General features: G+C 39.4%; 1 protein-coding gene across 1 annotated transcript in view; it reads left to right on the forward strand.

Moving 5' to 3' along the window:
* The first annotated feature begins 11317 nt into the window (after positions 1-11317).
* The window catches only part of LOC114433627 (dual specificity protein phosphatase 22-A-like), a 7317-nt gene continuing 4232 nt past the window's right edge, over positions 11318-14402 (forward strand). The window contains exon 1 of the mRNA XM_028402271.1: positions 11318-11424. Within this exon, the coding sequence (XP_028258072.1) occupies positions 11318-11424 (107 nt within the window). The remainder of the gene's footprint in view (positions 11425-14402) is intronic.

Consider the following 14402-nt stretch of genomic DNA (forward strand, 5'->3'; position numbering starts at 1 on the left):
ATTTTCTCTTAGCTCCATTAAATGACTAAATTAATTCATCAACTCAAATTTAATCCAGTTGGAACAATGAGAATGTTTCCATAGTCCTGATTGCTGTTTGAAACAGCGACACTTGTGGCTGAACAACGTTCGGTCACACAAAACAGAAAAGCCTTTACAGTTCCAAAGAAATAAACCTGCTCTGAACTTTAAGACATTCTCCTTGGAGAATGGGGAATTACTGAAAAATGGCTCATCACGCTGATCAAGACGAATCCTCACTCAGACACCTAGGATTTTGTCACTTCAGTCACAACAACAAAAGTACATTTAACGGAACTCCTCAAACAGAGAGGCCATCATTTACTATGTACACATGCTGTTGTTTTTTTTTACTCTAACTTCTGAATGACGAAACTAAAACACCATTTGAAACTAAAAGAAGGATCTAGACAACAGCAGGGAAACACACACACATCTCCCTGATGACTAATAGAGAAAGGGCAGGGAAAAGAGGCAACCAACTCATGCCAAGGGATTCAATGATTCACAGTGAGGCACTGACATCCCTTCATCCTCCATCAGTTGGTCATTGGAGGCGCAGATGATCACATCATCGATAGGTCAAGAAGGTGAAAAATGGAAACGTTGTTTGGTTGGTTCCTAAAACAGATTTTAGCATCACACACACACAGACACACACATGGCTCCCCAACTCGAAAGCAGTGAGTTGCTAATGGTCAGTATAAAATGAAATCTAAAGTAAAAGAAAACTTGATACACAGGGAAATATGTTTCAATACTGAAAGTCTTAAAATAAATATAATACAAATAGAAATCACATCAAACATATTTTAATTTTTGATTTTAAAGCATAAAATCAAAAATAAATAAATAAATATAATATAAATATAAAAAAAGCAATAACAACAATAGAAAAAAAAATAATTTGAGTAGCTAGTGTCTACATTAAATGTGGGAAAAATGTTTGAGTCAAAAAAAATCACCTGAGGTCATTTGCTCTTCATATGACATCTGTGGATAAAACCTGTCTTAAATTAGAACGTCAATCTAATGGTTCATTGATTCAATATTTACAGACTGAATCTTGTGTTGCAGTGTGTGTGTGTGTGTTATTTACACGGGGGAGTACTGTCTCGCTTCCACAGAACAGGAACTTACTTCAAAAAACTGTCACAGGAAACTGCCTCCCCCTCCTCCTGATTACAAGGTGAACACCATGTAACTTTAACTCCTGTACAAAAATTTTCAGGCTTGTAAAAAACAATGAACACTGGTTTAAAAGCATGAAACATGAATGAGCCCTGCAAGATAAGCCCTAAGAGGAACGAACAATGGTTATATTTAAACGTGGAATTTTTTTATTTTGTTTTACTGTAGTAAGTACAAGTATTTTGTGTAAAGCGCAATTATGTGCAGTGGCAGAAGTTGTACAAAAATTATCGTCTGAATTGGGTTTATTTTCTGAAACACACATTATTCAACTAGCTTTCCACAAAGACCTGAATCAGCCAAACTGCTGCTCTGGTTTAGTTTTTCTTCTTTAAAGTCTATTCTTGTCTTTTTATTTTTACATTTATTTTTTAAGTTTTCTACAAAACTGTTTTTTATTAATCAGCCTTGAACTGGTAGACTATGTCATTTCTGCATCATTGTCCATCCTTTGTGTTAAATTGAACTGATTTTTTTTTTTACTAGCAGCTGTAAAGTAATGTCAAATGTACATCAGCGGTGTCATCTGACTCGAGGGAAAAGAAATCAGAATGACTTACAAAGATTTCTAAAACTCAGTGATGAGTCTGAGCTGTTCATTTCTCATACTCACTAAAATCTTCCTGTTTTAAAATCCACTTTAAATATTAACCTTTACTCTGCTTCAGAACTCGTTCGAGTATTTTGCATGCAAGCCATGAGAGACAGTTTTATATCTGCAGAAGCTGATATCAAACCAGTTAATGAGATTACTGCACTGCCATGATCATATATGTATTTCTGTTTTTCTCCCTGTTAAAATGAATGGAAAAAAAATCTCAGCAGATGTTTCCCACACTGGAACTTTTTATTCTGATTACTGAACTTCTTGGAAATGGTTCTATTTTTACTATTTAGTAGAACCAACTATATTGCCATGAAGGATTTTAAATGTTGTCCCCACCCTGCAGGAAGCACAGGAAGAAAAGTGCTACATTTCTGCAAAAGAAGATTTTTCTGGTCACATTTGCAGTGTCTGTGTGTGGTTGGTTTGTATTGCAACATGTCTTTGTGGTGTCTGAGGCATCCCACAATAAACCATTAGAGACAAAACAGGCTTGATGTTGCCATCATGTAAAACTGTGGCCATCTGCTCCAGCATTACCATCTACTGTATCCGCTGTATATGCACTTATAGGAAGCAGCGTTCATTTTGTGAAAAGCAGCACTTCAAGGAAATCAGGCAAAAGAGGAATAGCTGCAGTTTTTTTTTTTTTGGATAGATTACAGGAAATACTTTTTCTTATTTGTGTTTTTTCCGGATGTGTCTGTATTGCTGACTCTTTAGATGGTGGTGCGGCCTTTGTTTGCAGGCTCAGCACTGACCTTTCTTTCTGTGCATGTCTGTCACATGATCTAACAAAAACATATTTTCAGGCAACATTAAATATGTTTTTACAGAATCTTGTAACAACACCTGCTTGTAGGCCTACTTCATGTTGTGACAGGTGAGCGATGCAATAAACATCTTGGTGGAAAGCTCTAATTTACCATGAACAGGTTGTGTTATGTAAGCGGCTCTGAATGCGTTGGTGGTGTCTCTGGGGAGATCACAGGTTTAGAATCAGTGTGGGGTGAGATCAGAATAGGCATTCAGAGAGGAACTGGGAGATGTTGTCAGTGGGGAGACAGGTGGACGGGGAGCCCACATCCTGGGACGCAGGGAGAAAGCCACCTAACCACACATGTTGTGTACACACATACGCACACACCATGTTAGCCACTGATCAAGGATCATATCCTCTAATCAGTATCAGTTCATGTCCGTAAAACCAAAGGTCCCTGTAGCCTCACACCTATGGAGGTCTTCTTTGGGGTTAACAGACTAACGGTTAACCCTGTCAGAGCCAAAAGCTAAGCTAAGCTAAGATCACTCCTCAATACAAGTCATATAGAAACACAAAGTATTTCAAAATTGTGTGACGTGGAAAGAAACGATTAGTACATGCACAAGTGAAGATAAGGAAGTTTCTATTAAGTTACAGGAAACAAGTTACTTTCTTGTAACTTGCCAAATATGACATCACTGCCCTACCTCAGTGTACACTTGCTTGGTTACATTCTGTTAGCTGGTGCTCAGGACAGAAAATCATTCCCACACTCATGGCTAACATGTAAGATGTTCAAAATAACGCTCATCTGTATGTTAGACGACGTGTGAGCAGGGCTGGTAAAGTGATCACAGGCCTGGATTAGAATTTTTGAATTTTTGAACTTTTTCGACCATGTGTTGCATCAGTCCCTGTCCTGGTGGCTGCACTCTTTGACAAGAGTGATCCCTGACCGCCTGATCTGTCTCTGGACAGGAAACACAGGAAGGAGCCCAGAAAGAAGACCCAGCACACAACTTCTCCCCTGAAAAGAGGAACAGTGGACACACTGGCCTGCTGTACAGGAGCCAGACAAGCCAAGCCTTTAGAAAACACTTTATATGAAACATGAAATTCACCGTTTGGTGACAGTAAAGGGAAAATTCACCATTTTTTTGTTACCAGCTTGATGATACTTGTGAATCAGGAAATTCTCTGTGCATGCTACTGAATCAATCCAGAGAGAGTTAAGTTAATTGTCTGTATTGTGGACTTCCTTGTGAGCAACAGCAAGCACTCAGTTTGTGATGGCAGCTGGGAGCAATCGAAACAAAAAGACCAGTGGCTGCTGTGTCTGGATGGTCCCATATCATCTTTGTATTAGGTACAGATGCAGCGTCATTCTCTGTTGACTGCATGTCTTCAGCTGGTAACTCTGACTATGCAGGTAGTGTAAAAACTGATCATCCATACCACTGCACTGATATCATTTATAGTTCTTAGACAACCAGTGACATCACAGGTTCCTAAACAGTACTCCCAATTGCTTTGATTTGTTATTTTTCTCTGCCTTTAAAGTTTTAGATCAAAACATACACACTCTTCAACTGCATGAATTTACAGGCAAGATATTCAATGATAGACAGAAAATGTGATTTATGCATCTAAAAATGAGTGTGTTACAATGATTGTATACCAAAAATGCATGCAGTGGGAAGTGTTTCATGTTCATGAAAAACAAAACTTATCAGCAGAAAAAATAAGGTGATGGATGGTGAGATGGAGGGGAAGACCAGGGTGGGGTGACAGTCCCCAAGGAGCTAGAGCCAGGGGAGCATGAGAGCTGTATTGACATGAACACCACAGCTCAGTGCTCACTGTGTGTGTGTGTGTGTATGTGTGTGTGTGTGTCTATATGCAAATGCAGAGGTGACAGGATGTGGTGAAAGGTGATAGAGGTAAAAAGAAATTACCTGAAAACATTTTTTAAATTATCAGTTTTTTATGTTATATATGTTGCTGGATTATTAACCATTATTTACAATTAAAAAAACAAACACAGCAATATTGTATTCACCTATTTTCATGAGCCAGGTACTGCTCAGCATTTCTTCCAGTTAAAGGGAAGCTTTTCCTTGCTACTTGCCTGCTTAGGTGCTTGCTCTGGAGGTCAGGCTCTGGGTTTCTCTAAAGCATCTAGAGAAAATCGATAGTAATAGACACTAAATAAATAAAAATTGAACTGAATTACATTTTACATTGCCCTGATAACGGTCTAATATTCTTTGCATTATATTGTGTGTGATCTTGATTACATGTAACTCTATGTTTGAGTGGGGAACAGGATCTTTGTGGTTGTTTCCAACAATATCATTAGGCTGACTGCATAAATCAGTCACAACCTCTTTCTGAGTAAGACACCTATTGAGGGGGCAACAGGTGCTGCTGGGATGGATTATTTAAAGTTGCACTAAAATCGGTTCCATTGCAGCTGAATGATCCGGCTGTCTGTCAACCACACGCCTTAGTAGAAAGTACAGTCACATTGCATACTTCCCTCTTTTAAATACCAAAGTCCTATAACATGACCATCACATGACTGAGGTTGAATTACCTGACTATGGTGCTATCATCCAGTTTACTGAATGTTATAATTTGTTCAATGTGTAAATTCGCATACTGCATAATGATGAACACAGTGTTGGAATAAAAAAAGTTCATGAGATGTATTTGATTATTAGTGGAGACAAAGGTAACACAAGATTTACCAGACTGGAGAAAAATTTGCATGCAAGCAGCAACCCGGTGAGAAGGTATATAGTTGCATGTTAGTATATTTTTATCCTAATATTTGCATGTTAGTGTGATCTGACACCTCATTTGAAAAAAAACGTTCACAGTCCAGGGGACCACTGAAGCGCGTCTTCTATGGCTAGTTAACCACGATCATTTGCACAGTTTACAGTTCACATCAATAGAGAGGGTATGGGGAAAAAATCCTGCTTATGTAACTTAGGGCAAATAACAGGGCTCATGTCATAAGAGCACTCATAAGCATGAGAAGGGAATAGTGAAACTAACAAAAAAGAGGAAATGACATATTGTTGTAAGACACTTATTAGTGATTGTAATGGCATCTTGTAAAATAAAAAACTGTAAAATAATGTATCATTTCAATCATTTATGAAGTTAGCACTAAATTAAAGGCAGCTCAGACAGCAGCAGATTAAGAGATGGTAGCTTCATATTGCCCTCTAGTGGCAACATGATGTCCTAAGATTACTCACACCATTACATTGTGTGGATAAATTAGGCTAAACTAATACACTACAGTTTAAAAATAAAATAACAAAAAATATTGTGAAATATGCCACATTTAAAAATGTGGCATATTTCACAATATTTTTTGTATTTTTTTTTGTATATTTTTAATCCAACCACTATTTCTGATAATAATAATAATAAAAATTAGGATTGTATGTTGATGTGTTACTGTATATGTATGCATTTATATTTTATTGTGAAGCTTTTTTGAATTTTACCTGGGAAAAGTCCTATCAATATATAACCTTTTATTAGGTAACATCAGAATACATTTTAAAGTCTGTGGGCTCCAGTATCAGTCTGGGTTGTGAAATGAAAAGTACATTTTACCATGGCCAGTGAATATGTGCATATTTTTTTTTCCCAAACACTTTCTGTATGCCACAGATAACAAACAGGATCAGGCCCTACTTGGCAGTGTTGCTCATCTTGATGCACACAACAGTCATTTCCATTCCCTCATTTTCCAAAGTGATTCCTTCAGGAAAAACAGATCATATCTGTCTTTGGGAAAATTGTTTATTTGTTATTTCTGCTACATTTAAAACCAAGAGAGGTCATACACATGATGCAAACCAATGATCTCTTAAGACTGCCCTGAGAAGTTTTCTGCACACACATTTGTACAGTAATTGTACAGTAAATACGTAGAATTAATTCTGTTGACAGATGCAGCTGAGGAATGTATTAGAATGAATATTTAAAGCTTCAGAGTAGTCTGGTATTTGGGAACCTCAGTGTTTGGGCTCTTGCTTCTTTATTCTCTCTTGTCTGTTGTCATTGTATAAATCACAGCTTTCAGGTGAGTCAGTGGGGAGGCACACATGAGCTATAGAGACTGAAATCTGATCTTATCTAAAAACGAGTCATCTCATAAAAACCACTGAAACTCCCCATGGTCTGTAAATCATTTTGCTCTTCCTGCTGATATTTTAACTGTAAAAATGGCTTTTTAAAGGACCCTTCTGTTGACATAGAGGCATTTCCACCACAACATGTAGAATGTTTGAAAACATTTATTTTGAAAAAAATGTTTTTGTGCTTTTTATGTTTATTTGTTTAATTAATTACTCAAACAAGTAAATAGCGGGAAAGCTACAGCTACCTTATTTTATTACTACATCACTGAAGACAGCAATTTTTTTTGTGTCTCATCTTTGTTTCATACACAGGACATTTCCAAGACTTTCCACTTTTTTTACTATAAGTCATCTACACCTAATTACTCACTGCCCAAATTGAATACTTGGTAGAGAGCACGGGTGCCGACAGTGTGCACCATTTTGTTCCCTGACTGATGTGGGATTTCCCTGTGTAGTAAAGGTATAAAACCCACTTGTCCTCTAGTCCACTTGATTGGTGTGTGAAGTTAAAGTTGTTTTTTCTGTGTTATTTTAAGTATGAAATAGAAAGTTCTTCAAAGTTTGGGGATGTGAGAGTACCTTTGAGATCTGAACAAGCATGTTTCCATGAGAGAGGGGCTTTTTCTCCTGCCTCACATGGAAGAGATTTCACATTGCAAAACACTGCACACATACAGTGTCTCATTTGTTGACCTTGAACATTGACAGAGTCACACTCAGCAGTGGGTCAATGCATATGTCACCCTCTTATCATGTCATCTGATATTTGTAAATACGCATGAGTTGTGGAAGTTGTGCGTAAGCGATGAAGCATCAAGGCAAAAAAATACAAAAATAGCAAGCTGCATTTTTTGGCTGAAACCATTTACGGCATTGTTGCAGTACAGTACGGTCTGGAGAGGGGACAGCTGTGGCTGAAGATTTACTCCACCACTTCTAAATCCTAGCCTCTTCATCCAGGATCCAGGATCCAGCAGAAAATGAGTGCTGAGCAGCAGAATAGAGGACCTGGTCCTGTTCAGTCTCTCCCAGGGGGTGAATTACGATTTCCCGCTGAACCCAGGGAAACAGGCTGAACGGTCATCCATCAGCCTGGTGTCTGCATCCTCCTGAACAATGTGTGACCCCTGGGCGCAAAGAGGGTCAGAAGAGGGAAGACTTCCACTCTCACACACACACCCACACACATTGCAGTACCAAAAAAAAATTAATGAATTTGTTTTTTCAGATTTTTTACTCACAAAACACTGTTTCAGTCAGTTTCCTTTTCAAGGCCAGCTTCATCTGATGACATCAGATCAGATGTCATCAGAACTGACCTGGTAGGAGGCATAGCTAAACATCTCCAAGGAACTCAGACAAGTCAAGTTGTTATGTCTCAAGTTCTTGAATGACCAAACACCTTCTGACGCCATCACACAACATTCTTTGAAGTTTTATTCATCGCCTCTTCAAGCCTGATTTTGCAATATTATGGCCTTGCATCATTTTGTAATTCCTAGATTTCTGCAACAAAAAATCTATTTGCCTTTGAGAGGTGGATCCAATAATTGGTGTTGGCATACATGTCAAGTAAATCTTTGACAATGTGCATAAAAAATACATTATGCATCAACTGGGTGCAGTATCAGAAAAAAAAGAATATTATGACTAGATCAATAAACTTGTACAAAACAAGCCACAACAACACTGTGGATAAACATCAACTATTTCGCTAATAATGTATAATGTTGTTTTCTATATAATGTCCTTTTCATTTCAGTGTATTTTCTCTGATGTGACAGTTTATAAGTTGAAAGCAAAGCTAAATCCTTCAGGCAGTTCCTAATCATTCTGAAATACGATCAAACTCCCACAATGAATAAAGTGATCTAAACTCTCCCACCATCACTGTGATCATACTAACCAGGCACTAAAATGCCTTTTTATTTTTCCTGCTGTGTGATATGAGTCCAGCGATGACCCCGCTAAAGGGAGCGAACTGATCATCTATTGGTCATTAAGCTTGGCTGGTAGGTGGGGAGGTTTATAGTGCTGGAGATGGGATCTATCTGTATCTCTGTCTGGAAACCTGACAGCTCTGGGTTTAGTCTGCACCCAGACCTCCTACATGCCTGTCTCACTGTTTACTGCCCCTGCCTCACACTCCCCCTTTTGCACATCAATCAGTTCAGCAGGACCACACACGCATACATTACACGTATAAACACAAACACACACATACGCATACACTGAAACTTAAAGATTATGATGCAAAAAGTAATTATCCCGGAGAAAATGTATCAAAAGCTATATTTCTTCTGACTTTAAAACATGCAATCCTAAACTCTGGAAGCACCCTTTAAGAAGCTGAGATGACCAGATAGCCTAATCATAGAAAAATGTCCTCATTTTGGACATCTTTGACCCATCTGGTTCTCACAGGGACTGCAAAACATGAGTGCGTACATATTCTAGCTCGGCCCACTCACTCCCTCTAAGTCTGACCTGAGTCACTGGACTCCCCCTGTACAGATGTGTCGTATCTGGAGCCAGATTGGTGCTCATTCCACACGCAATTTCCTGTAATAAAAGAGCAGTTTGAGATGATGAGCTCTGAGTGAGCCGATGCCAGCTGGTGATACCTGCACACTGGGGAATTCTGCCCACGTCTGAGCCCCCAAAAGTTGTCAGCTTGATGGACTTGATTTGGTTGTGGCTAGGTGCTTGCTACTGTGAACACCTTTTGTATGTACTGTGTCCTAAGAACAAATACTGTACTGATGTGTTTATTATAACCTGTGTTTTTAGAATGGTTATACTACAGGTATGAGGTTGCATGTTTGCATATTGATTGATTTGACAGCATAGAGCTTCTACTCCATACTTAAAGATTAGAAAAGTTTGCTTAAAACTAGAAAGAACCCCCAACTCATTTTCTTCTATGCATTCATCAGTCATGGTGGCTGCAGCTCTGGGCACATACACACTCCAACCATTTGCACCAGTGGCTTGCTACCCTCACCTTTCCCACATTAACAGACTTCCTTGGAGAGCTGGAGCTGTATTGCTAATTATCATGAATTATGGAGCCCAGCTGAAGCTGATGTCTTTAATATTTCAGTTTTTTGGTGAAAAGGCCTTTTCACTTGATGAATTGAAATAGTATAGTCACTCTATAGTGAACACAGTCATGCCTGAGGGAAACAGGAATAAAATATTGCAGCAAAGATGATTTCTCACCTCAGCAAACATTAACCTCATGGTGGAGCTAGAGGAATGGTCAGTCAATAGAGAAGCAGAGCATCCACAGCACACACTGTAAGCAGTTTCTGACCTTAGTGACCTTTTCTTCAGTTAAATCAAAGTTTCAGTGAAGTCTGCATGTATTATATTGACTCACATACTAATGGGGGCACTTCTGGTAAATGCCTGTGAAATAAAGAACTCAGCTTGTACAGTCAAACCTGCAGATGGAATCTACATTTGTGTACACAGTACTTTTAGATAAACAAAAAGAATTATTATACATGGATTTTATCCTATAGAATTATTTTACGCTCATTTATATCAGTAGAAGTCTAGAAATATATTTCTACACAGAACCAAACCTTTCCTTTCCTTGTAGTTTCATTACCAGCAGATTGCTGTCTTACACGAGCATTAGCACCAGGTCACACAGACAGGATGTTGAAATCATACAAACTCCACCTCCCTCTCTCGTTCTTTCTTTTTTCCCTTTTCTTCTCCTTTGCAATCCCACACCAGAAGACTCACCATGAATCAGTGACTAATCACTACTTTAAGCATAGTCCATTTCCACTCACTGTAGGAGAAAACAGTTCCTTCTTTTTAGGAAATGCAGGAAATTCCACTGTTAAAATGTTTCTTCATAACTGTTTACATTATAAATGCACTTCCATGTAATCCTCAATAATTAGATTTAACCATGCTAAAGCCAAGCTATAGCTAAGCTTATTACTTAGAGCAGTGACACTGAACCCCAAGAGACTTTACATGTCAGGATGACAGATTTCTGCCAGGTGTCCATCCATACACATCTTGAGTATGTTATATTACATGTATGTGCATTTCTTATTTACTGGGCCTTATTCACTGAAGCTAAATTACATTCACACCGAGATTCAGACTCTGTGGCAACACCATTTGCTGTTTCACATTTTATTTTGACATGCTGATACTCACATAGCAAGGGTCCTCTCTGTGGTGGCACCAGCAGAGCAGTGGCTCCAGGTCCAAGCTAATTAATCGTGTTACTCAACAGCTCTCAGCAGCATTGTATAAATTTGTCCTGCATGCTCTGACATTAGATGGAGTATGAGGGTTATGCTGCGTTTACTCGCACGCCTCCAGTGGGTTGGCAGCTGTCCAGCAGACTCAAGACTGCTCAAGCCTCTTGTCAAGTCCGGCCTGCAGGCAGGATCTTGGAGGGCTGATTACAATACTGTCACAGAATGACAGATGAAGGCTCTAAAGAGCTCTATCTTTAGCTCTGGGTATAGGCCTTCACTGCTCCATCCTCCTCTTGGCTCTTAAGGGAAGAATGGTGGGATGCAGAGGAAGGGAAAGATGGAGCAGCAGATGGAGAGAGAAAAAAGGTCACTATGTGGGAAGATAGTCACCTATGTTATGGCATGTGTTTTTACCAGCAAGACAGCAGTGAGCACCAACTTACTGTAAGTTCTACATGTGTTTACAGAGTCTACAGAGTCTTTGCTCTGGACTCAGTGGTACCGCTGTCAGTGAAGAAGACAAAGCAGAATGCTCCCTGGCCTCCCTCCTGCCTGTCCACCTTCCTCTCAGGCCTCTGTTGGTTTAACCCTGGTGGGCAGCAGGCAGGCCTGACAGCACCCAGACACTATCATGTGATTTATGGCACGCTCACAGAGCGGAGAGGAGATGACCACTCCGATTTGACCCCTGCCATCTTATCAGCCACTCATCAAGAAGTAAAGAACACTCAGACTTATCGTCGCTTACTCATCCAAACCATACACAGAGGCAGCGCAGTTAGTCATGGTAGCTAGAAGAAATAGAGCTATGGTACAAAAGAGATAAATAAAATACACTTTAAATTTCACCACTGTTAATATCTATTTTAAAATGTATTTAAAATGTATCCACCTTCATGCCTACCAGCCAATATCCAAATGAATACAGATAACAACTGCCATATATTACTCTGATTAATTTATTTCCTGTGTGGGTGGATCTGTTTCTGTAATAGTTTAAGCAAAGAAAATGTCACCATTGTGGGACAAAAGGTTTTCTTAATTTTAATCTTAAAAGAACAATATCTATTTTTTAACTTCACATAATTTTTCATATTTATGTGTAGAAAGTGTATTTTTATCACAACTGACTTGGATTTTAGTTACTGTTCTTCTTTATGCACTGCAGTGCAGGCTGTGTTCTGTAGGGGGAGCCCTACACAATGCCATAAACCCTAAAGGAATGTCCACAAGCCACAGCACCCCAGCTGGGCAGAGCTTAGAAAACTACAGTCATTGGCACTGTGCTATTTAAACTTAACACTGGTATAAAATAAAATCAGAATACATTTCTTATAAAGAAACATAAACATCTAAATACAGAGCTGAGCCATTGGAAATCTATTTTGTAAAGCTAAAATTAGCTTTCATGATGTGAGATCCCTGTTAATTCAACCATAGTGGATATATATGTACACCTGATGATTTCTTTTCCAAACCAAAGAAAAAGAAACATTCTTTTCCACAGAGTTCACCACAGAACATCTTTCAAAACAAGTACCGGGCTGAGCTTTAGGTGATGTAAACACAGATCTATTTCTGTGGCTATGACACACAGTGGTTTCTCTGGAAAGAGAACAGCGGCCCAGCATTACAACAAAGGAGGCCACACAGACAGTGGTGGTTAGAGCATCTCTCTGGACTCAGACATGGACACATGGATGGATAAAGGGGTGTACCATCTAAGCCAAATACAATGAATGCAAAGAAATCCTACTACAGGCCTCAGACTTCTTATGCTGCGTGTTTACAGAAACAAGAGGACCCGGTAAAGAGCTATTCAGTAAATGCTGCAGTAAGTTAGCAATATATACGTTCAAGCATTTATATCATGTTAAAAATACATTTTACATAAAGAAGAATAAAGAAGCAAAAACATGCTGGAGAGGAAGAAATGAGCCAGATCACTGCGGTAAAGTCACCCTGACACAGAACAGACAAACAGCTCCCTCCTCGTAAACTCAGTGAGCAGTGAGTCTCACATTGGCATTCAGTAGTACTGACACACTGGAGCTTTGACTTGTAAATATGGATTTATTATTATGCATATGGTCTCAGAGTAAGGGAGGGAGATCAATTTGTGGTCATGACTTTGTTTTATCAGCAGCACGTATTATCTGGCCACCACTGAGCAGGGATCGATCAGACATCAGGCAGTTGAGGGCAGACGTCACCCACACACTCCTTCTTTCAGTAAGCCATGGCCCACCCAATTTACTCCATCAATCAGTGAATTAGGTGCCAAAAATGCTCTTCCCTAATCCAACAACTGTCCTCCCACCCTATACACACAAACATATCACAACAGACCTCGCTTACTTACACTGCTGACCACATTGGAACCACCTCTGAAGTGCAAAGGTGAGGTGAGGGTGTGATGGATAGGAGGCCGAGGCACGTATCATCTTAAGCTTTATGTACAGCGCATTATAAAAAAATCCACATTATCACACATGCATGCAAATCCTTGCTGACTGTGGGGGGTGGACAATGAAAGCAAATGATACAATGAAGGGGCATTTGGAGTGTTATAGGTGTCTGGATATGGTCGCTTTTCAGACAGTTTCAGCTGAATAGTGTAACTAGTTAGAGTCTAAATCAGAAGATGCAGTGTGTTCTGCCATGGTTTACCCACCAGCTCATTGCATTTAAAGCTGGAAATGTTTTCAGCTCACTGCTGTGTACTGATGGTGACTAACTAGCCACAAAAACGTCATCAGATTCACAGACAGATAAGAGCAACAGTTTTTCAGTAACATTTAGAGCAACAACATCCCTAAACACTGATGTCATCTCTTGGTGCCCCTGAGTAAATACTTTGCAGTGACAGGATTCAGCAGCAACACTCACAAAAAGTCCATATTAACCAAGGAAACGCAAAGTGTGTGGAGTAAAAGCATTCCCTGATGTAGATGATGATAAGATTGACACAAAGCCTCCTGCTCTGGTTACACTATTATATCAGACTGCCTGGGGTAAATCAAAGTAAGACATGTCTACCTCTCTTCTCGCCTTCATGTCACCCTCCCAGTTTGGTTCAGGATGAGTGGACGCATATCACATGAAACGGCTGGGGAAATAATTGCTGCCTTTTAATGCAGTGGTGATGTCTCAGCAGTGAGGAACTCTTCTGGCTCAGTCCGCATATTGTACCATAGCACAACCAGTTTGGCTAAGCAAACAGCGCTAACACCACAAACAGCAGGGAACGGCTGTGGTGCTCTATGTTAAGAGAAGGAGGATAGAAACAGGCCAGCAAGAGAGAGAGGGAGAATGTTTGACAAAAACAGTCATCACAATGCAAGAAAATCAACAATTACAGAGCTTTCAATGGAGATGAACAGGATTTTAGGCACTGATCACTTTGCCATGCGATTGACAAT

This window comes from Parambassis ranga, chromosome 3 (genome assembly GCF_900634625.1).
Source record: "Parambassis ranga chromosome 3, fParRan2.1, whole genome shotgun sequence".
Classification (NCBI taxonomy): Eukaryota; Metazoa; Chordata; class Actinopteri; family Ambassidae; genus Parambassis; species Parambassis ranga.